The following is a 13,389-nucleotide window of genomic DNA, read 5'->3' as shown; positions in this document are numbered from 1 at the left end:
TTGTATTTATATTTAGATTTAGATTTAGATTTAACATTTATATTTAGATTTAACAGTGATTTTAACCTAATATATTTTTCACAACAACATTAAATGTAAAGAAGATCACAAATATTCCTCTAAATGTGATAAAAAGTGACTTTTAAAAATTCACTCTACATTTTTATGACGTTTTGGTGCCAAATATGGAGAATTGTTGCTGTTATTTTCGATGTGCACAACTTTATGCCCCATACATGTGGGGTCATTGCTGGGGGGGGGATTATGAATCCATTGTCAAGACTTTCGGCGCCATCCTGCGGCTAGTTGGAGCAGGAGCAGGAACAGACGCTGAAACGTGGTGACGTAGGACGCAGCACGTACAAGACAGAAGGCGGAAGTCGGCCAAATCCAATATGTCTGCCGTCTGTGACGCTCTCTGAAGAAAACAATGCTCATGGAGATTGCAGACGGTGGAGTGGACGAGCTCTCGCAGCTTGAATACTTGTCTCTGGTTTCTAAAGTTTGTACTGAGCTTGACAACCATCTGGGAATAAGCGACAAAGATTTAGGTGAGTGTTTTTATCCGCTCTAAACTGAACCGTTGCTAACCAGCTAGCTTGTGCTAACTTTCTGTTGTTAGCTAGCCACGGTGTAGCATAGTTAGACTGAAACTTCACATGGTTTCCAACTTTTTAATCAACCTCCAAACATGTAACTCTCTTTTATACTGCTATTTAGACATATTAATATAATGCGTTATAATATTTCTGAGCTGTACAAGGCTGGGTGAAAAATAACGTCACATTTAGCCAGTTAGCAGTTAGCTTCCTCAACTAATCATGTCTGTTTTATTGATTATGTAATGTTTTGATTCTGCACAGCTGAGTTTGTCATCAGCCTTGCTGAAAAAGAGCCGACTTTTGATGGATTCAAGGCCCTGTTGCTTCAAAATGGAGCAGAATTCACAGTAAGTTCAACACCTGATGAAGCATCAACACCTGGAGTTTGATGGACTGTTTGTTTCCCCTCCTGTTGATCAAGAATACATACACAAACAACAATAAAAGGATGCCTTTAAATAATAATAATCAATCAATCAATCAACCTTTATTTATACTCAAGAGATCATTGAGGGGCAACCCTCATTTACAATGATATCGAGTCCTTTACAGTGACATTTAAAAAACAGACACAAACAAGCAACAATGCATTTTTGAATTGGATATTAAAACAATTAAAAGATCCAATAAAATAATAAAAGGAGGTTTTGCAATTAAAATTTAATAGATGGTAAATCAACATTATCCAAAGTTATCCAATAGCCTGCCTGAACAGGTGAGTTTTTAGAAGCTTGTAGAAAATGCCAGCTGATTCTGCAGAGAGTAAGGATGTGGGCACCTCAGGTTTTTAGGTGTGTGCGTGGGAGTGTTAGTAGGTGTAATGATTCAGATCTGAGGGAACAGGTCAGATTTGTAGGTGAGAATGAGAATTTTAAACTGGATTCTAAAGGTAACAGGGAGCCAGTGGAGGGATCGTGAAATGGGGGTGATATGAGACTTGGTTAAAAATCTAACGGCAGCGTTCTGAACTGATTGTAGGCAGTTGAGGTAGGACTTGCTGAGGGAGATAAAGAGAGAGTTGCAGGAGTCGATGCGTGAAGAGATGAGTGTGTGTTTTAAAGTGTCTTTCTAAAAGCTCAGGATCAAGATAGTAGGGGGAATTAAAAGTTGAGATCAGGGGCGCTGTGGACTAGACCATTTACTGCATGTCTTCCCCCTCTCCCTACTCCCCACATTCCTGTCTCTCTTCAGCTGTCCTGTCAATAAAGGCAAAAAAGCCCCAAAATATAACAGAAAAAAAAAAAAGCACAGCTTATTCTTGTAAAATTAACGACTAATAAATGTATTTTTTGTGCTACAGGACTCCCTCGTCGGTAATTTGCTCAGGCTCATTCAGACGATGCGACCTCCATCCAAGGCATCAACCAGCAAAGGTAAGTTTGTTCAACTGGTGAGCTGCCAGAGTATCAAATCTACTAAAGTTACACAGATATCAAGAGAAAAGCCACTGAAATGCCAGATGCTTTCCCCAAATATTTGTATCAAGATACTTGTACCCTAATTAAAGCCTTCATCAAGGTACTTTTACCCTACTGGTAAGTCACACAGCCTATCAAATAGCCCATGGTGGCCACCGCAACCCATACATCGCTGCAACCTTCAACTGACCCAGGCTCCATTTAGTGAGCTCAAGCTATTGACAATACTGATACTTTCTACACCTATCACATGGCTATCAATGCCCCCCCCCCACATCCTGACCTTGGATGTAGATGGGCATCAAGAGCCCACACATCAGCTTGGTTCTGAATTGGGCACCTTCCCTTGAGTTTGATCAAGTTAGGCCCACACATGAACTCTCACTGTGCATCATACTCACATGAGAGGAGAGAAAAGAGAGAGAGAAGAGTGTAGTGAGATGTTTGAAAGAGGACAAACAGACGAGTCACATCATGTTTAATGATAATAATAATAATACATTTAATTTATATAGCGCTTTTCAGAAAACTCAGACACAATAAAAAGAAACAAAATAGAAACACAGTGGAGGGCTTTGTAGGTCTGGAGGAGGAGCTGATATCGAGCAAAAACCTGTCTTTTACTCTAAGACAGTTTGGTATAATTTTACTCTCTATGTTAAAGGTCACATGTCTTCCCTTAAAATGTTTCTGATATCTCAATTAAAGTGATAAATAACTCTTGATTTCAGGCTCTGAGGTGTCGCTCAAGCCCAAGTCAGAAAAGGACAAGTTGAAGGAGCTGTTTCCTGCACTGTGCAGAGAAAATGATCCAGCACCAAAAGTAAGAGACTTAATTGCATCATTTATTGTTTTTTTAATGTTTGACTTGTAATGTCAATGTTTCTCTGATCTGGACATAAACATCAGTGGAGGTTGAATGGACTGTGATCCTCATTTCTTGCTTTGGTTGATCTCAGAGGCTTCTGGATGAAGATGATGTGAAAGTCGCAGCTGATGCCATGAAGGAGCTGGAGATGTTTATGCCAAGTGTCAGCGGGACAGAGAAGAGCAGCAAGAGCAGGTAAGTCCACCGAGGACACATGTCACCTTTTCACTACAGAGTTTATTTTGTGACTCCTACTTTTTTTTATTTCAAGACATGCGCAGGTGGGAGTGTTTACTTCTTTTTAACGTTTTTGTTGCTCCTGTAGGTCAGAAAAGAGCAGACGCAGTCGCAGCCGAAGCAGAGACAGAGACCGACACAGAGACCGCGACAGGGATAGGGACAGAAAGAAGCGGCATCGCTCTCGGTCCCGATCCAGGTCCAGGTCACGCTCCAGGGACCGTGATCGGCACAGAGAGAGAGACCGAGATAGAGACAGAGACAGAGATCGCGGCAAAAGGAGAGACAAATCCTCCCGTTGGACTGAGCGTTCACCCAGTCCCAGAAAAGACCAAGACAGAGACTCTGACCGGTGGAAGGACAAGCATGTGGACCGCCCTCCACCAGAGGAGCCCTCTGTGGGTGATATCTACAATGGAAAAGTCACAAGTATCATGCAGTTTGGATGCTTCGTTCAGCTGGAGGGGTTGAGGTCAGTATGGGGGCTCGTAACAGCAGATTTATCAGACTTACAGGAAGTGTATGAACCTGCTTATTCATCCAAATGTCTCCTTTGGTAGGAAACGCTGGGAGGGTCTGGTCCACATCTCTGAGCTGCGTAGAGAAGGACGTGTGGCTAACGTGGCTGATGTTGTCAGCAAGGGCCAGAGAGTCAAAATCAAGGTGTTGTCCTTCACTGGATCCAAGACCAGTCTCAGTATGAAGGTAAGAAGGAAAGACTACAAACTCAAAGACAGATCTCTGCGAGTTGTAATGCTTCATCATCATACTCCTCTTCCTCTTTCCCAGGACGTGGACCAAGAGACAGGAGAAGACCTGAACCCCAACAGGAGGAGGAACGTCGGCCCAGACGGAGGCGAGGAGATCTCCATGAGGAACCCTGACCGGCCGAGCAACCTGAACCTGGGCCACGCACCGGAGATGGAGCAGGATGACACGCTGGAGCGCAAGAGGCTCACCAAAATATCTGACCCAGAGAAGTGGGAGATCAAACAGGTGGGTTTGTGCAACTAGGACTCCTGCACTCAATTAATCCCTTCCAATAAGATTCATTCTAAACCACTTTATTCATGCAGCATGTTTAAAAATCTAAGTTTGGAAACACTAGAAGCCTTTGAAGAACACATGCCAATGCTGTCGCTCTTTTTGTCCCTAGATGATTGCTGCCAACGTCTTGTCCAAAGAAGAGTTCCCTGACTTTGACGATGAGACAGGAATCCTTCCCAAAGTCGATGATGAAGAGGGTAAAGAAATATTGTTTGAATGTCACACGAATACACTTCCAAAAATCTGTTGAGCTTGTTAGAAATGAAAAGCTTGTTGCACATAGTGTGGATCATAATTGATCACGTCCTCTCTTGTTCAGATGAGGATTTGGAAATCGAGCTGGTCGAAGAAGAACCGCCGTTCCTGAGAGGACACACCAAACAGAGCATGGACATGAGCCCGGTCAAGATCGTCAAGGTATGGTGTTTGTCCAAAACACACGAAACCACTTCACTTTGAGATTACATATGACTCCGAGATAATTAAAACAATCCTCCACATGTCCCCGCGTTCTCCTCTGCCCACAGAATCCAGATGGCTCCCTGTCCCAGGCGGCCATGATGCAGAGTGCTCTCGCGAAGGAGAGACGAGAGCTGAAGCAGGCTGCTCGAGAGGCGGAGATGGACTCCATCCCCATGGGGCTCAATAAACACTGGGTTGACCCGCTGCCAGACGGTAAGAAATCCCTTGGATGTGCATATCAAGTTGATTCTTAGTCACAGCTGTTAATGCTGTTGTAGAAACACATCAGCCCTTTATGTATAGATCTCACCTGTGCTCATCTGTAATCATCATATACTTTGGGATGCAATCTGCCTTCCTATATAAAAGAGAACAACCCGGTCTGAATCTGGAATGAGGTTTGCTCCATGAGTGCAGGCTGCAGCCTTCAGGCATGCTGCACTGGAGATGGTTATCTGTCTTCCTGGAGCTCGTGTCTGGCCGGATAGAAAAGTCTTGGAATGGTTGAGTGTGCGTGTTTGTCTCTGTAGCCTCAGGTGATCCACACCGTTTCAAAAAGAGGGACTAATCCCACTATTGCTGTCCACACACGGCCGTGACGTAGCCGTTAGCGTGACAGGATGCCTGTTGTTTAAAAAGCGACCACACACTACTTCTTCTTCTTCTTCTTCTCTGGTACAGTTGATGGGAGGCAGATCGCAGCCAACATGCGAGGCATTGGCATGATGCCCAACGACATCCCAGAGTGGAAGAAGCACGCGTTCGGAGGCAACAAGGCCTCGTACGGAAAGAAGACCCAGCTCTCCATCCTGGAGCAGAGAGAGAGTCTGCCCATCTACAAGCTGAAGGAGCAGCTCATTCAGGTTTGTTACGCTCTAAAACCCAGAGGAGCTCTTTTTGAGGGTTTAGCTGGATGCTCCACGAGAGAGGGTTTATAATTGAATCTGATTAAGTCCTGCTGAGAATGTGATTACCCTTTAACAAGCAGATGTGAGATGATGATTTGATTCACTCACGATTCAACCAAGCGGCAACCTCCCTTTATCCTCTCCTCCCCTTTCATCCTTCATTGGAGAGGGTGGGTGAAGGGAGGTAGAGCGTAATGACTTCACAGGCGAGGGTGAGCTCTAGTCAAATATGCTTCTCGCCCTAGCTCTGCCTTTCTAATGTTGTGTTCACGCACCAAATGCAAATAAAATCATTGTTGCAACTGAATTGCATGTGAAGACCAAGCGGTCTGAAAATATGAATCCAATGTGGAAGTGCTAAAAACTGCAGTTCATGGAGGATCCACTTGAGGCTGGCTCTGGAAGTACCAGAAACCACATACACACCAATTCAAAAAAGCCGGATAGCTCTTGTCTCGATCGGCACACACTGTACGGGGGGTGATTTTTTTCATAACACAGCAATTCAGAAGTTATTGAGATTACGAGTCTTCCAATGAGAGGCACAGCTGACTTGATTGACAGACGGGAACACTGTAGCTGTTGGCTAGGAGGCTCAAAGCCCGCCTCTTTACCTCACAATCGCTCATCAGCACCAATATGGCGGCCGCCGCTGACTGGCTTCAAAACAGCGCTTCAGAAACACATGGGTGAAGTCACGGATACTACGTCCATTATTTATACAGCCTATGGATTCAACGTTTTTCAAGAAAACTTGTTTGATCTCAAAATTTAAATAACTATTTTATTTTATTTCAATTCTCAGATATGGACAGTTGCAATATATATTTTTCTCTTATATTTCTTTGTAAACAAAGTCATCCTTTTTAATTTTTAAGGTGTGACAAAACATTTTCGTTAACTGAAATAATATCTCATACATAAACTCAGTATTTTGAGTAGATCCCGCCAAAAATCCCACCAATCTTAAAGTCCATTCGAGAAGCTCACACAAGACGGCTAACCTAGCTTACCTTGTCAAGGCAAGAGAGAGCGCCCAGCCCCCTTCCCCTGAAACAGAAGCTAAGCAAGGCAGCCTGACGGAGCCCAAGACAACCATAGGGTAGAAAACACTGGTGCACTGCTTCCACCGGCGACCACGATAGCTGCTGGTCAGGACATACGCAGGAACATCACAAGAGGGAGGAAGCTTACACGATGCCTTTTCTGACCTTTTTGGATCTTGCACCTGAAAACTAACCCATGTTACAAAAAAGACTAAAACTAATACTGACACTAATAAAAACTAAAACGAAGCATTTTCCAAAATCTGAACTAAACTAGCAAACCTGCTTTAAAAACTAGTTAAACTGAAATTGAAAACAAAAAGTCAAAACAAAATAAAAATAAAAACCTAATGACAAATGCAAAACTATAATAACCTTGGTTGTAACTCAAATAAAACCACTGCACACTTTTTTTCAGCACCTTGCAAAAAAACAAAAAATAACCAAACAGAAATACCTTGTTGGAAAATTTCAGAACAATTCTAAAGAAATGTAAAGTGAATGATTCCAACATGAAAGTATTAAATATTAAGACAAATAAGGTAAATCTCATTAAATAAACTAAAGTGCAGCTTATGCTCCTGGCTGTGAATTGACATGTTTGTCTTCAGGAATATCAGGGAAAGACAATGCTTCCATATCTCAGACTGTAAACACAAAGGTGCATCCTGGACTGTGAGGTCTTCACCTGATGCCGCCATGTCTGTTACACTCAACTCAGCGAGTGACGAGAGAGCAGCTCAAGAGACTTCATGATGCTGAACTAGCAGAGTGAAATGCAGATAGCGCCCTCTACTGTTTAAACATAATATTGCAATGCAAATTTTGTTGAATCGATTTTAATCCACCCTTATTTGTACAGTCTTGTGATATATCCTCACATCCCTAATTATAACATATGTGTGGCCAAAGATCAGCATTACAGCTGAATGCAGCAACATGCAGCTAAATCATTCTCTTCTTACAAACATGTTTGTTTTAACATCCCAAAAAACATTAGATGCAAAAGCAGAAACACTAACTCAGCATTTTTCTCCCTCCCTCTGTCACAGGCCGTTCACGACAACCAGATCCTGATTGTTATTGGAGAAACCGGCTCCGGTAAGACCACACAGATCACTCAGTACCTAGCAGAGGCCGGCTACACCACCAGGGGGAAGATCGGCTGTACGCAGCCTCGTCGTGTGGCCGCCATGTCCGTGGCCAAGAGAGTCTCTGAAGAGTACGGTTGCTGTCTCGGTCAAGAGGTGAGTCATCCACGCTTCACAGAAGTCAAAATATGGATGTTTGATAGCTTCCTCGCATCATCTAAAGGAGGTTTGGTGTGAATGTTTTTGCTCTAGGTTGGTTACACGATCCGTTTTGAGGACTGCACCAGCCCTGAGACGGTCATCAAGTACATGACAGACGGTATGCTGCTGAGAGAGTGTCTCATCGACTCTGAGCTGGGCCAGTACGCCATCATCATGTTGGATGAAGCTCACGAGAGGACGATCCACACTGATGTCCTCTTTGGTTTGCTCAAAAAGGTAAGCGGCATGATCAGAGGTGGAGGTGTTCAGAGATCACCTGTGAGAGGTTGAATGACACAGATGCTGAGTGTTGTTTTTGTTTACATCAGACCGTACAGAAGCGCACAGACATGAAGTTGATCGTCACGTCAGCAACCCTAGACGCCGTGAAGTTCTCCCAGTACTTCTACGAAGCGCCCATCTTCACCATCCCAGGAAGAACATATCCAGTAGAGGTCCTGTACACTAAAGAACCTGAGACAGACTACCTGGATGCCAGCCTCATCACCGTCATGCAGATTCATCTCACCGAGCCTCCAGGTATGACGTCAGACTCTTTCACACACAGACCGCAGACTCAAATATTACTCCATCTGACTAAATCTGTCTCTGTGCAGGCGACATCCTGGTGTTTCTGACGGGACAGGAGGAGATCGACACAGCTTGTGAGATCCTGTATGAGAGGATGAAGTCTCTGGGGCCGGATGTTCCTGAGCTCATCATTCTGCCGGTTTATTCTGCTCTGCCCAGTGAGATGCAGACTAGGATCTTTGACCCCGCCCCACCAGGCAGCAGAAAGGTGCAGAACACTATCTGTGGTGTCCATTGTATGGTAGCGAAATAGTCCGCTTTGATAAATGATGTAATGGTTATCTCAAGATTGACAATTAAAGGAGCATTTCCAACATTTTAGTCTACATTGTTAACTTAAAGGTGCATTTCAACCAAGTGTTCCAGGGTCTTTTAGCCCCCTGAACTACTGTACCCGGAACTAAAAGTCTCCTGTGCCCTGCATTATCTTGTGGAGCTGTTGTGGATTCATCATATTTCTGTCCCTCAGGTCGTCATCGCCACAAACATCGCAGAGACCTCTCTGACCATCGATGGAATCTACTACGTGGTGGACCCCGGCTTCGTCAAACAAAAAGTGTACAACTCTAAGACTGGAATCGACCAGCTGGTGGTGACTCCCATCTCACAGGTACAGTTTAAGGAAGCCAAACCAGACATCCTGACATATCTGTTGATGTAATTAGGGCAGTTTCCTCTCTTGCTGTTCTGTTTTTAAAATGTCTGTTTTCAAATTCAGGCTCAAGCCAAGCAGAGAGCGGGTCGAGCCGGGAGGACAGGACCAGGGAAGTGTTACAGGCTCTACACAGAGAGAGCCTACAGAGACGAGATGCTTACGACCAACGTGCCTGAGATCCAGAGGACCAACTTGGCCAGCACTGTGCTCTCTCTGAAGGTAAACACACTCCGATCCTCTCTCGTGAAGTTGAAGCTAAACTTTCAAACTATAACACACTTGTTTATATTCCCTCCTCCAGGCTATGGGCATCAACGACCTCCTGTCCTTCGACTTCATGGACGCTCCTCCCATGGAGACTCTGATCACGGCCATGGAGCAGCTCTACACTCTGGGTGCGCTCGATGACGAAGGCTTGCTCACACGGCTGGGAAGAAGGGTGAGGAGTGCTAGGAGTGTTATATCCTTCAAGTTCGTTCTGCATTCCTTTTTTAACCTTGCTCTAATATCTTATTGTCTTCCAGATGGCTGAGTTTCCTCTGGAGCCCATGCTGTGTAAGATGCTGATCATGTCCGTCCACCTGGGCTGCAGTGAAGAGATGCTCACCATCGTCTCCATGCTGTCCGTGCAGAACGTCTTCTACAGACCCAAGGTATGCACGACACTGAACTTCACCTCTAATCTGACTTGATTCAGTGTTTTTAGAGGGTTCTTTTCTCACTGAATAGAAAACTTTCCCTTTGTCCTCATGTGTATTTCATCTTGTGTTCCAGGACAAGCAGGCCCTCGCTGATCAGAAGAAGGCAAAGTTCCATCAGCCCGAGGGAGACCACCTCACTCTGCTGGCTGTCTACAACTCCTGGAAGAACAACAAGTTCTCCAACCCCTGGTGTTATGAGAACTTCATTCAGGCTCGATCCCTGCGCAGAGCTCAGGACATCCGGAAACAGATGCTGGGAATCATGGACAGGTAGGAGTTTCTTCTCAGATAGCAAGGCTTGAGTCTTCAAGATATCAGAATCAGAAATTCTCCATAAACCTCTGTCTTCTTGAACCAGCTCTCTTCCCCCGGAGCTTTGTGCCTCCTCTGCAGCCTGTGTGTCTTAAATGTCCTGAGTTCACAACTTAGAAAAATTGTTATCATGTTTCTGGTTTCTCATCCCCCTCCATCATGCTCTTCTCTCCTCAGACACAAGCTGGACGTGGTCTCTTGTGGGAAAGCCACAGTGCGAGTCCAGAAAGCGATCTGCAGTGGTTTCTTCAGGAACGCAGCCAAGAAGGATCCTCAGGAGGGCTACAGAACACTTATAGACCAGCAAGTGGTCTACATCCACCCCTCCAGTGCCCTGTTCAACCGGCAACCTGAGTGGTAGGACTACATGACTGTTTCACTATATTTCAATCAGTCAATAAATCCAGAAATGATTCAAAGATAGTGACGTCCTGCTTCTTTTCCTCAGGGTCGTGTATCACGAGTTGGTCCTGACCACCAAGGAGTACATGCGAGAGGTGACCACCATAGACCCGCGCTGGCTGGTGGAGTTCTCCCCGGCCTTCTTCAAAGTTTCTGACCCCACACGTCTCAGCAAGCAGAAGAAACAACAGCGCCTGGAGCCTCTGTACAACCGATACGAGGAGCCCAATGCCTGGAGGATCTCTCGTGCCTTCAGACGCCGTTAAGTCTGACGTTGTTCCAACCAAAGTCGAACGATCTGACAGAGACGAAAGAATCAGTATCATCTCAATTCTGCGGTTTTCACTCCTCTTTTTTAAATTTGTACACCTTGTACATTTCCCCCCAGCAGGTCCTAAATGCCCCTGAGTGTAAGTGGAGATTTTAGTGTCATTATTTTAGAGAATTTGGAGCCTTTAGCTTTTAAAAGCACTAAAACAAGAACAAAAAGAAAGCATCCGCTCCTCTGTGAGACGATTCTGACACAGCGGACTATTTATTTTGATATTCTGTAAATTGTCATCATTTCTGACTTGAAAGAATCACAGTGGGACCTTGTCATGAGTCAGTGCTTGGATGTAAGACTGTAAGGATGAAACAGAGTATACATGTTTGGTAGATTTTGTACTAAGACTAGGACAGTATGAGCTCACTTGTCTGTTTTGCTATGCGTGTCAGTGAAACAACGAAGATGTGTCCTCAATAAAGTCAAAGTTTTCTTACATCTGTTGTATTTTTTTGTGAACTTAAAGATGATGAAAGGATAACAGATTTGTATGAATTGCTTGGAGAGATTTTTTGTTGCAGCTGTCCGTTGAGGGAAGAAAAACATACGGCTCCATCAAGCCATTTACTCCAGAAATGATCCTCTTATTGGTCTTCCATGGTAGTCAAAAACAGAGTTGAAAACATATCTGCTCAAAACAAAGACAAAAAAAAAAGATTGGCCTTGAATTTCCACTCAGTAGCTCATCTCAGTGAGATCCTGTCCATGATTATGCAACATTTATAGGACTCTATTCAGCTTCAATTTTTTACTCTGCCACAGTCTAGTAAGAGGAAGATGAATTCAGATCTCTTATTTGAATAAATATGCACTATTGCAAACTCAAAATTGTCTACCAAAAGAAAAAAATAAGTACAAAATGTTGATTTACATGAATGAATTTATAGGGACAATGCAAATTACATAGTACAACTTCTGCCTATTAAAAACAAGCTGCAGTAACTGATGCCTCTCATATAGAGATTAAAGCCATTCCACTTAATAAAGTTCTACTTACAAATAAATCAGTTTTAATTGTATTATTTTGGATGGATGTCTGCTTATAACAAACATGTATGCTTGGATATGATACCTTTCCATTAAATTACCTTCAATTCCCAGTTAATTCCCATGGAAAGTTTCCAATTTGGAATATTTCCACCCCTTTGCATCACCTATCCTCCATTTTTTTATTTTTTTATTTTAACTATTTATATTCTTAAAGCTGCTGTGAGGAACTTTTAGCTTGTATCGATTCTGGCGCCCCCTTGTGGACAAAGTGATACCTCTTATCTCTTGTCCTGTACATGCAAAATAAGTGTCTCCAGACAATAATCTCATCCTGTTGTCTTTGAACATTTAGATTTATCTTACTATGTGATTATTTGCAATGAAAACAACCAAAAAAAGGGTGTTTCTAAAGCGAGATGTCAATCATCTGTTCTGACACCTACCCCCTCAGAGCAGTTTTAGACATTAAAATGACAACAGAGAAGATATCAGTGTTGTTGTAGATGGTCTTGTTTGCTTTTGAGGGTCATAAAGAGGCATCAGTATCAGTTTCAGTCTGTTTCTCAGCCAGTTAAAAACTCCTCATAGTGCCTTTAATGTTAATTTGATACTTTAACTTTTTTTAATTACAAATAATTGATTGTTGTTGGTGTGCATTAGTCTCTATTTAAAATCAATATTTGTTTTTTAATATCTCTTTCCATTATTTTATTTCTGCTTCTTATTTGTTTTCCATCCTTGCAAAGCATTTTGAATTGCATTTGATTTGTATGAAAGATGCTATATAAATCAACAATAATAATAATAATAATCTTTATTCATAGAGCACTTTTCAAAAACTATGTTACAAAGTGCTGAACAATGACTCAAGGATGTGCAAAATAAAGAACAATTAAAAAGCCATACAGACATAAAGCTAGATTTATGTTGGATACTTCTACTACTTCTAATAATAAAAATAATAATAATAATAATATTTATAAGTGACAGTTTAATAATGCAGTTGACTAAAATAAGAAAATTAAACCTCCTTATGAGTTTTCATCATTTCTAAAAGTTAATTCATTAAGAAACTGTCATTTTTGAAACCCCATATTTTATTTTATCACTTGGGCCAATGGCTATAAAGTACAATGTTACAATGTTACAATGTCATTTAGCAGACGCTTTTATCCAAAGTGACGTACATACGAGAACAAGAACAACACAAGCAAAGATCTAGACAAGAGGAAACAAGATCAGTAAGAGTAACAAAGTGCTTCAAGTCCATTTGGATGCAGGTACTGCCAAGCAGTGTAAAGGCAATGCACAAAAATAAATAAGGACATTTTTTTTTGTTTGTTTGTTTTTTTTGTTATAATAATAAAATAAGGAACATCTACAATGAAGCAACCAAACCATTTAAGACCTTCCAATATCTTCATCAACAATTAACATCACCACAATAATGACCAAAGTACCAAGTGCTGGGTCACTCAAGAGCTGAACATAGATTCCCAGAGTAGAGCAGGAAAGTGTGTAAAGTAATAATAA

General features: G+C 42.6%; 1 protein-coding gene across 1 annotated transcript; it reads left to right on the top strand.

Moving 5' to 3' along the window:
• Window positions 1–367: 367 nt before the first annotated feature.
• On the top strand, window positions 368–11,302 carry LOC117829852 (ATP-dependent RNA helicase DHX8). Its single transcript, XM_034707568.1, has 23 exons — window positions 368–551; window positions 864–949; window positions 1,903–1,975; window positions 2,752–2,843; window positions 2,980–3,083; window positions 3,214–3,597; window positions 3,686–3,830; window positions 3,915–4,121; window positions 4,282–4,369; window positions 4,492–4,589; window positions 4,700–4,847; window positions 5,316–5,497; window positions 7,641–7,835; window positions 7,932–8,117; window positions 8,210–8,420; window positions 8,498–8,679; window positions 8,941–9,081; window positions 9,190–9,345; window positions 9,428–9,565; window positions 9,651–9,779; window positions 9,901–10,097; window positions 10,317–10,496; window positions 10,588–11,302. Exons 1-23 carry the CDS (start codon window positions 431–433, stop codon window positions 10,805–10,807), a joined length of 3,663 nt encoding a protein of 1,220 aa, XP_034563459.1. The 5' UTR covers window positions 368–430; the 3' UTR covers window positions 10,808–11,302.
• The last annotated feature ends 2,087 nt before the right edge of the window (window positions 11,303–13,389 follow it).

The sequence above is a fragment of the Notolabrus celidotus genome, chromosome 18 (assembly GCF_009762535.1).
Source record: "Notolabrus celidotus isolate fNotCel1 chromosome 18, fNotCel1.pri, whole genome shotgun sequence".
NCBI classification, from domain to species: Eukaryota; Metazoa; Chordata; class Actinopteri; order Labriformes; family Labridae; genus Notolabrus; species Notolabrus celidotus.
Note: the sequence above shows the minus strand (reverse complement) of the source record. Positions and strands in the feature narration are given on the sequence as shown.

Excerpts from the sequence above, each read along its gene's own strand:
- LOC117829852 (XM_034707568.1), top strand. The coding sequence starts at position 431 with ATGCTCATGGAGATTGCAGACGGTGGAGTGGACGAGCTCTCGCAGCTT. Across the intron at positions 8,421-8,497 it reads TCATCTCACCGAGCCTCCAG|GCGACATCCTGGTGTTTCTG; the intron begins GTATGACGTCAG and ends GTCTCTGTGCAG. Across the intron at positions 8,680-8,940 it reads CCCCACCAGGCAGCAGAAAG|GTCGTCATCGCCACAAACAT; the intron begins GTGCAGAACACT and ends TCTGTCCCTCAG.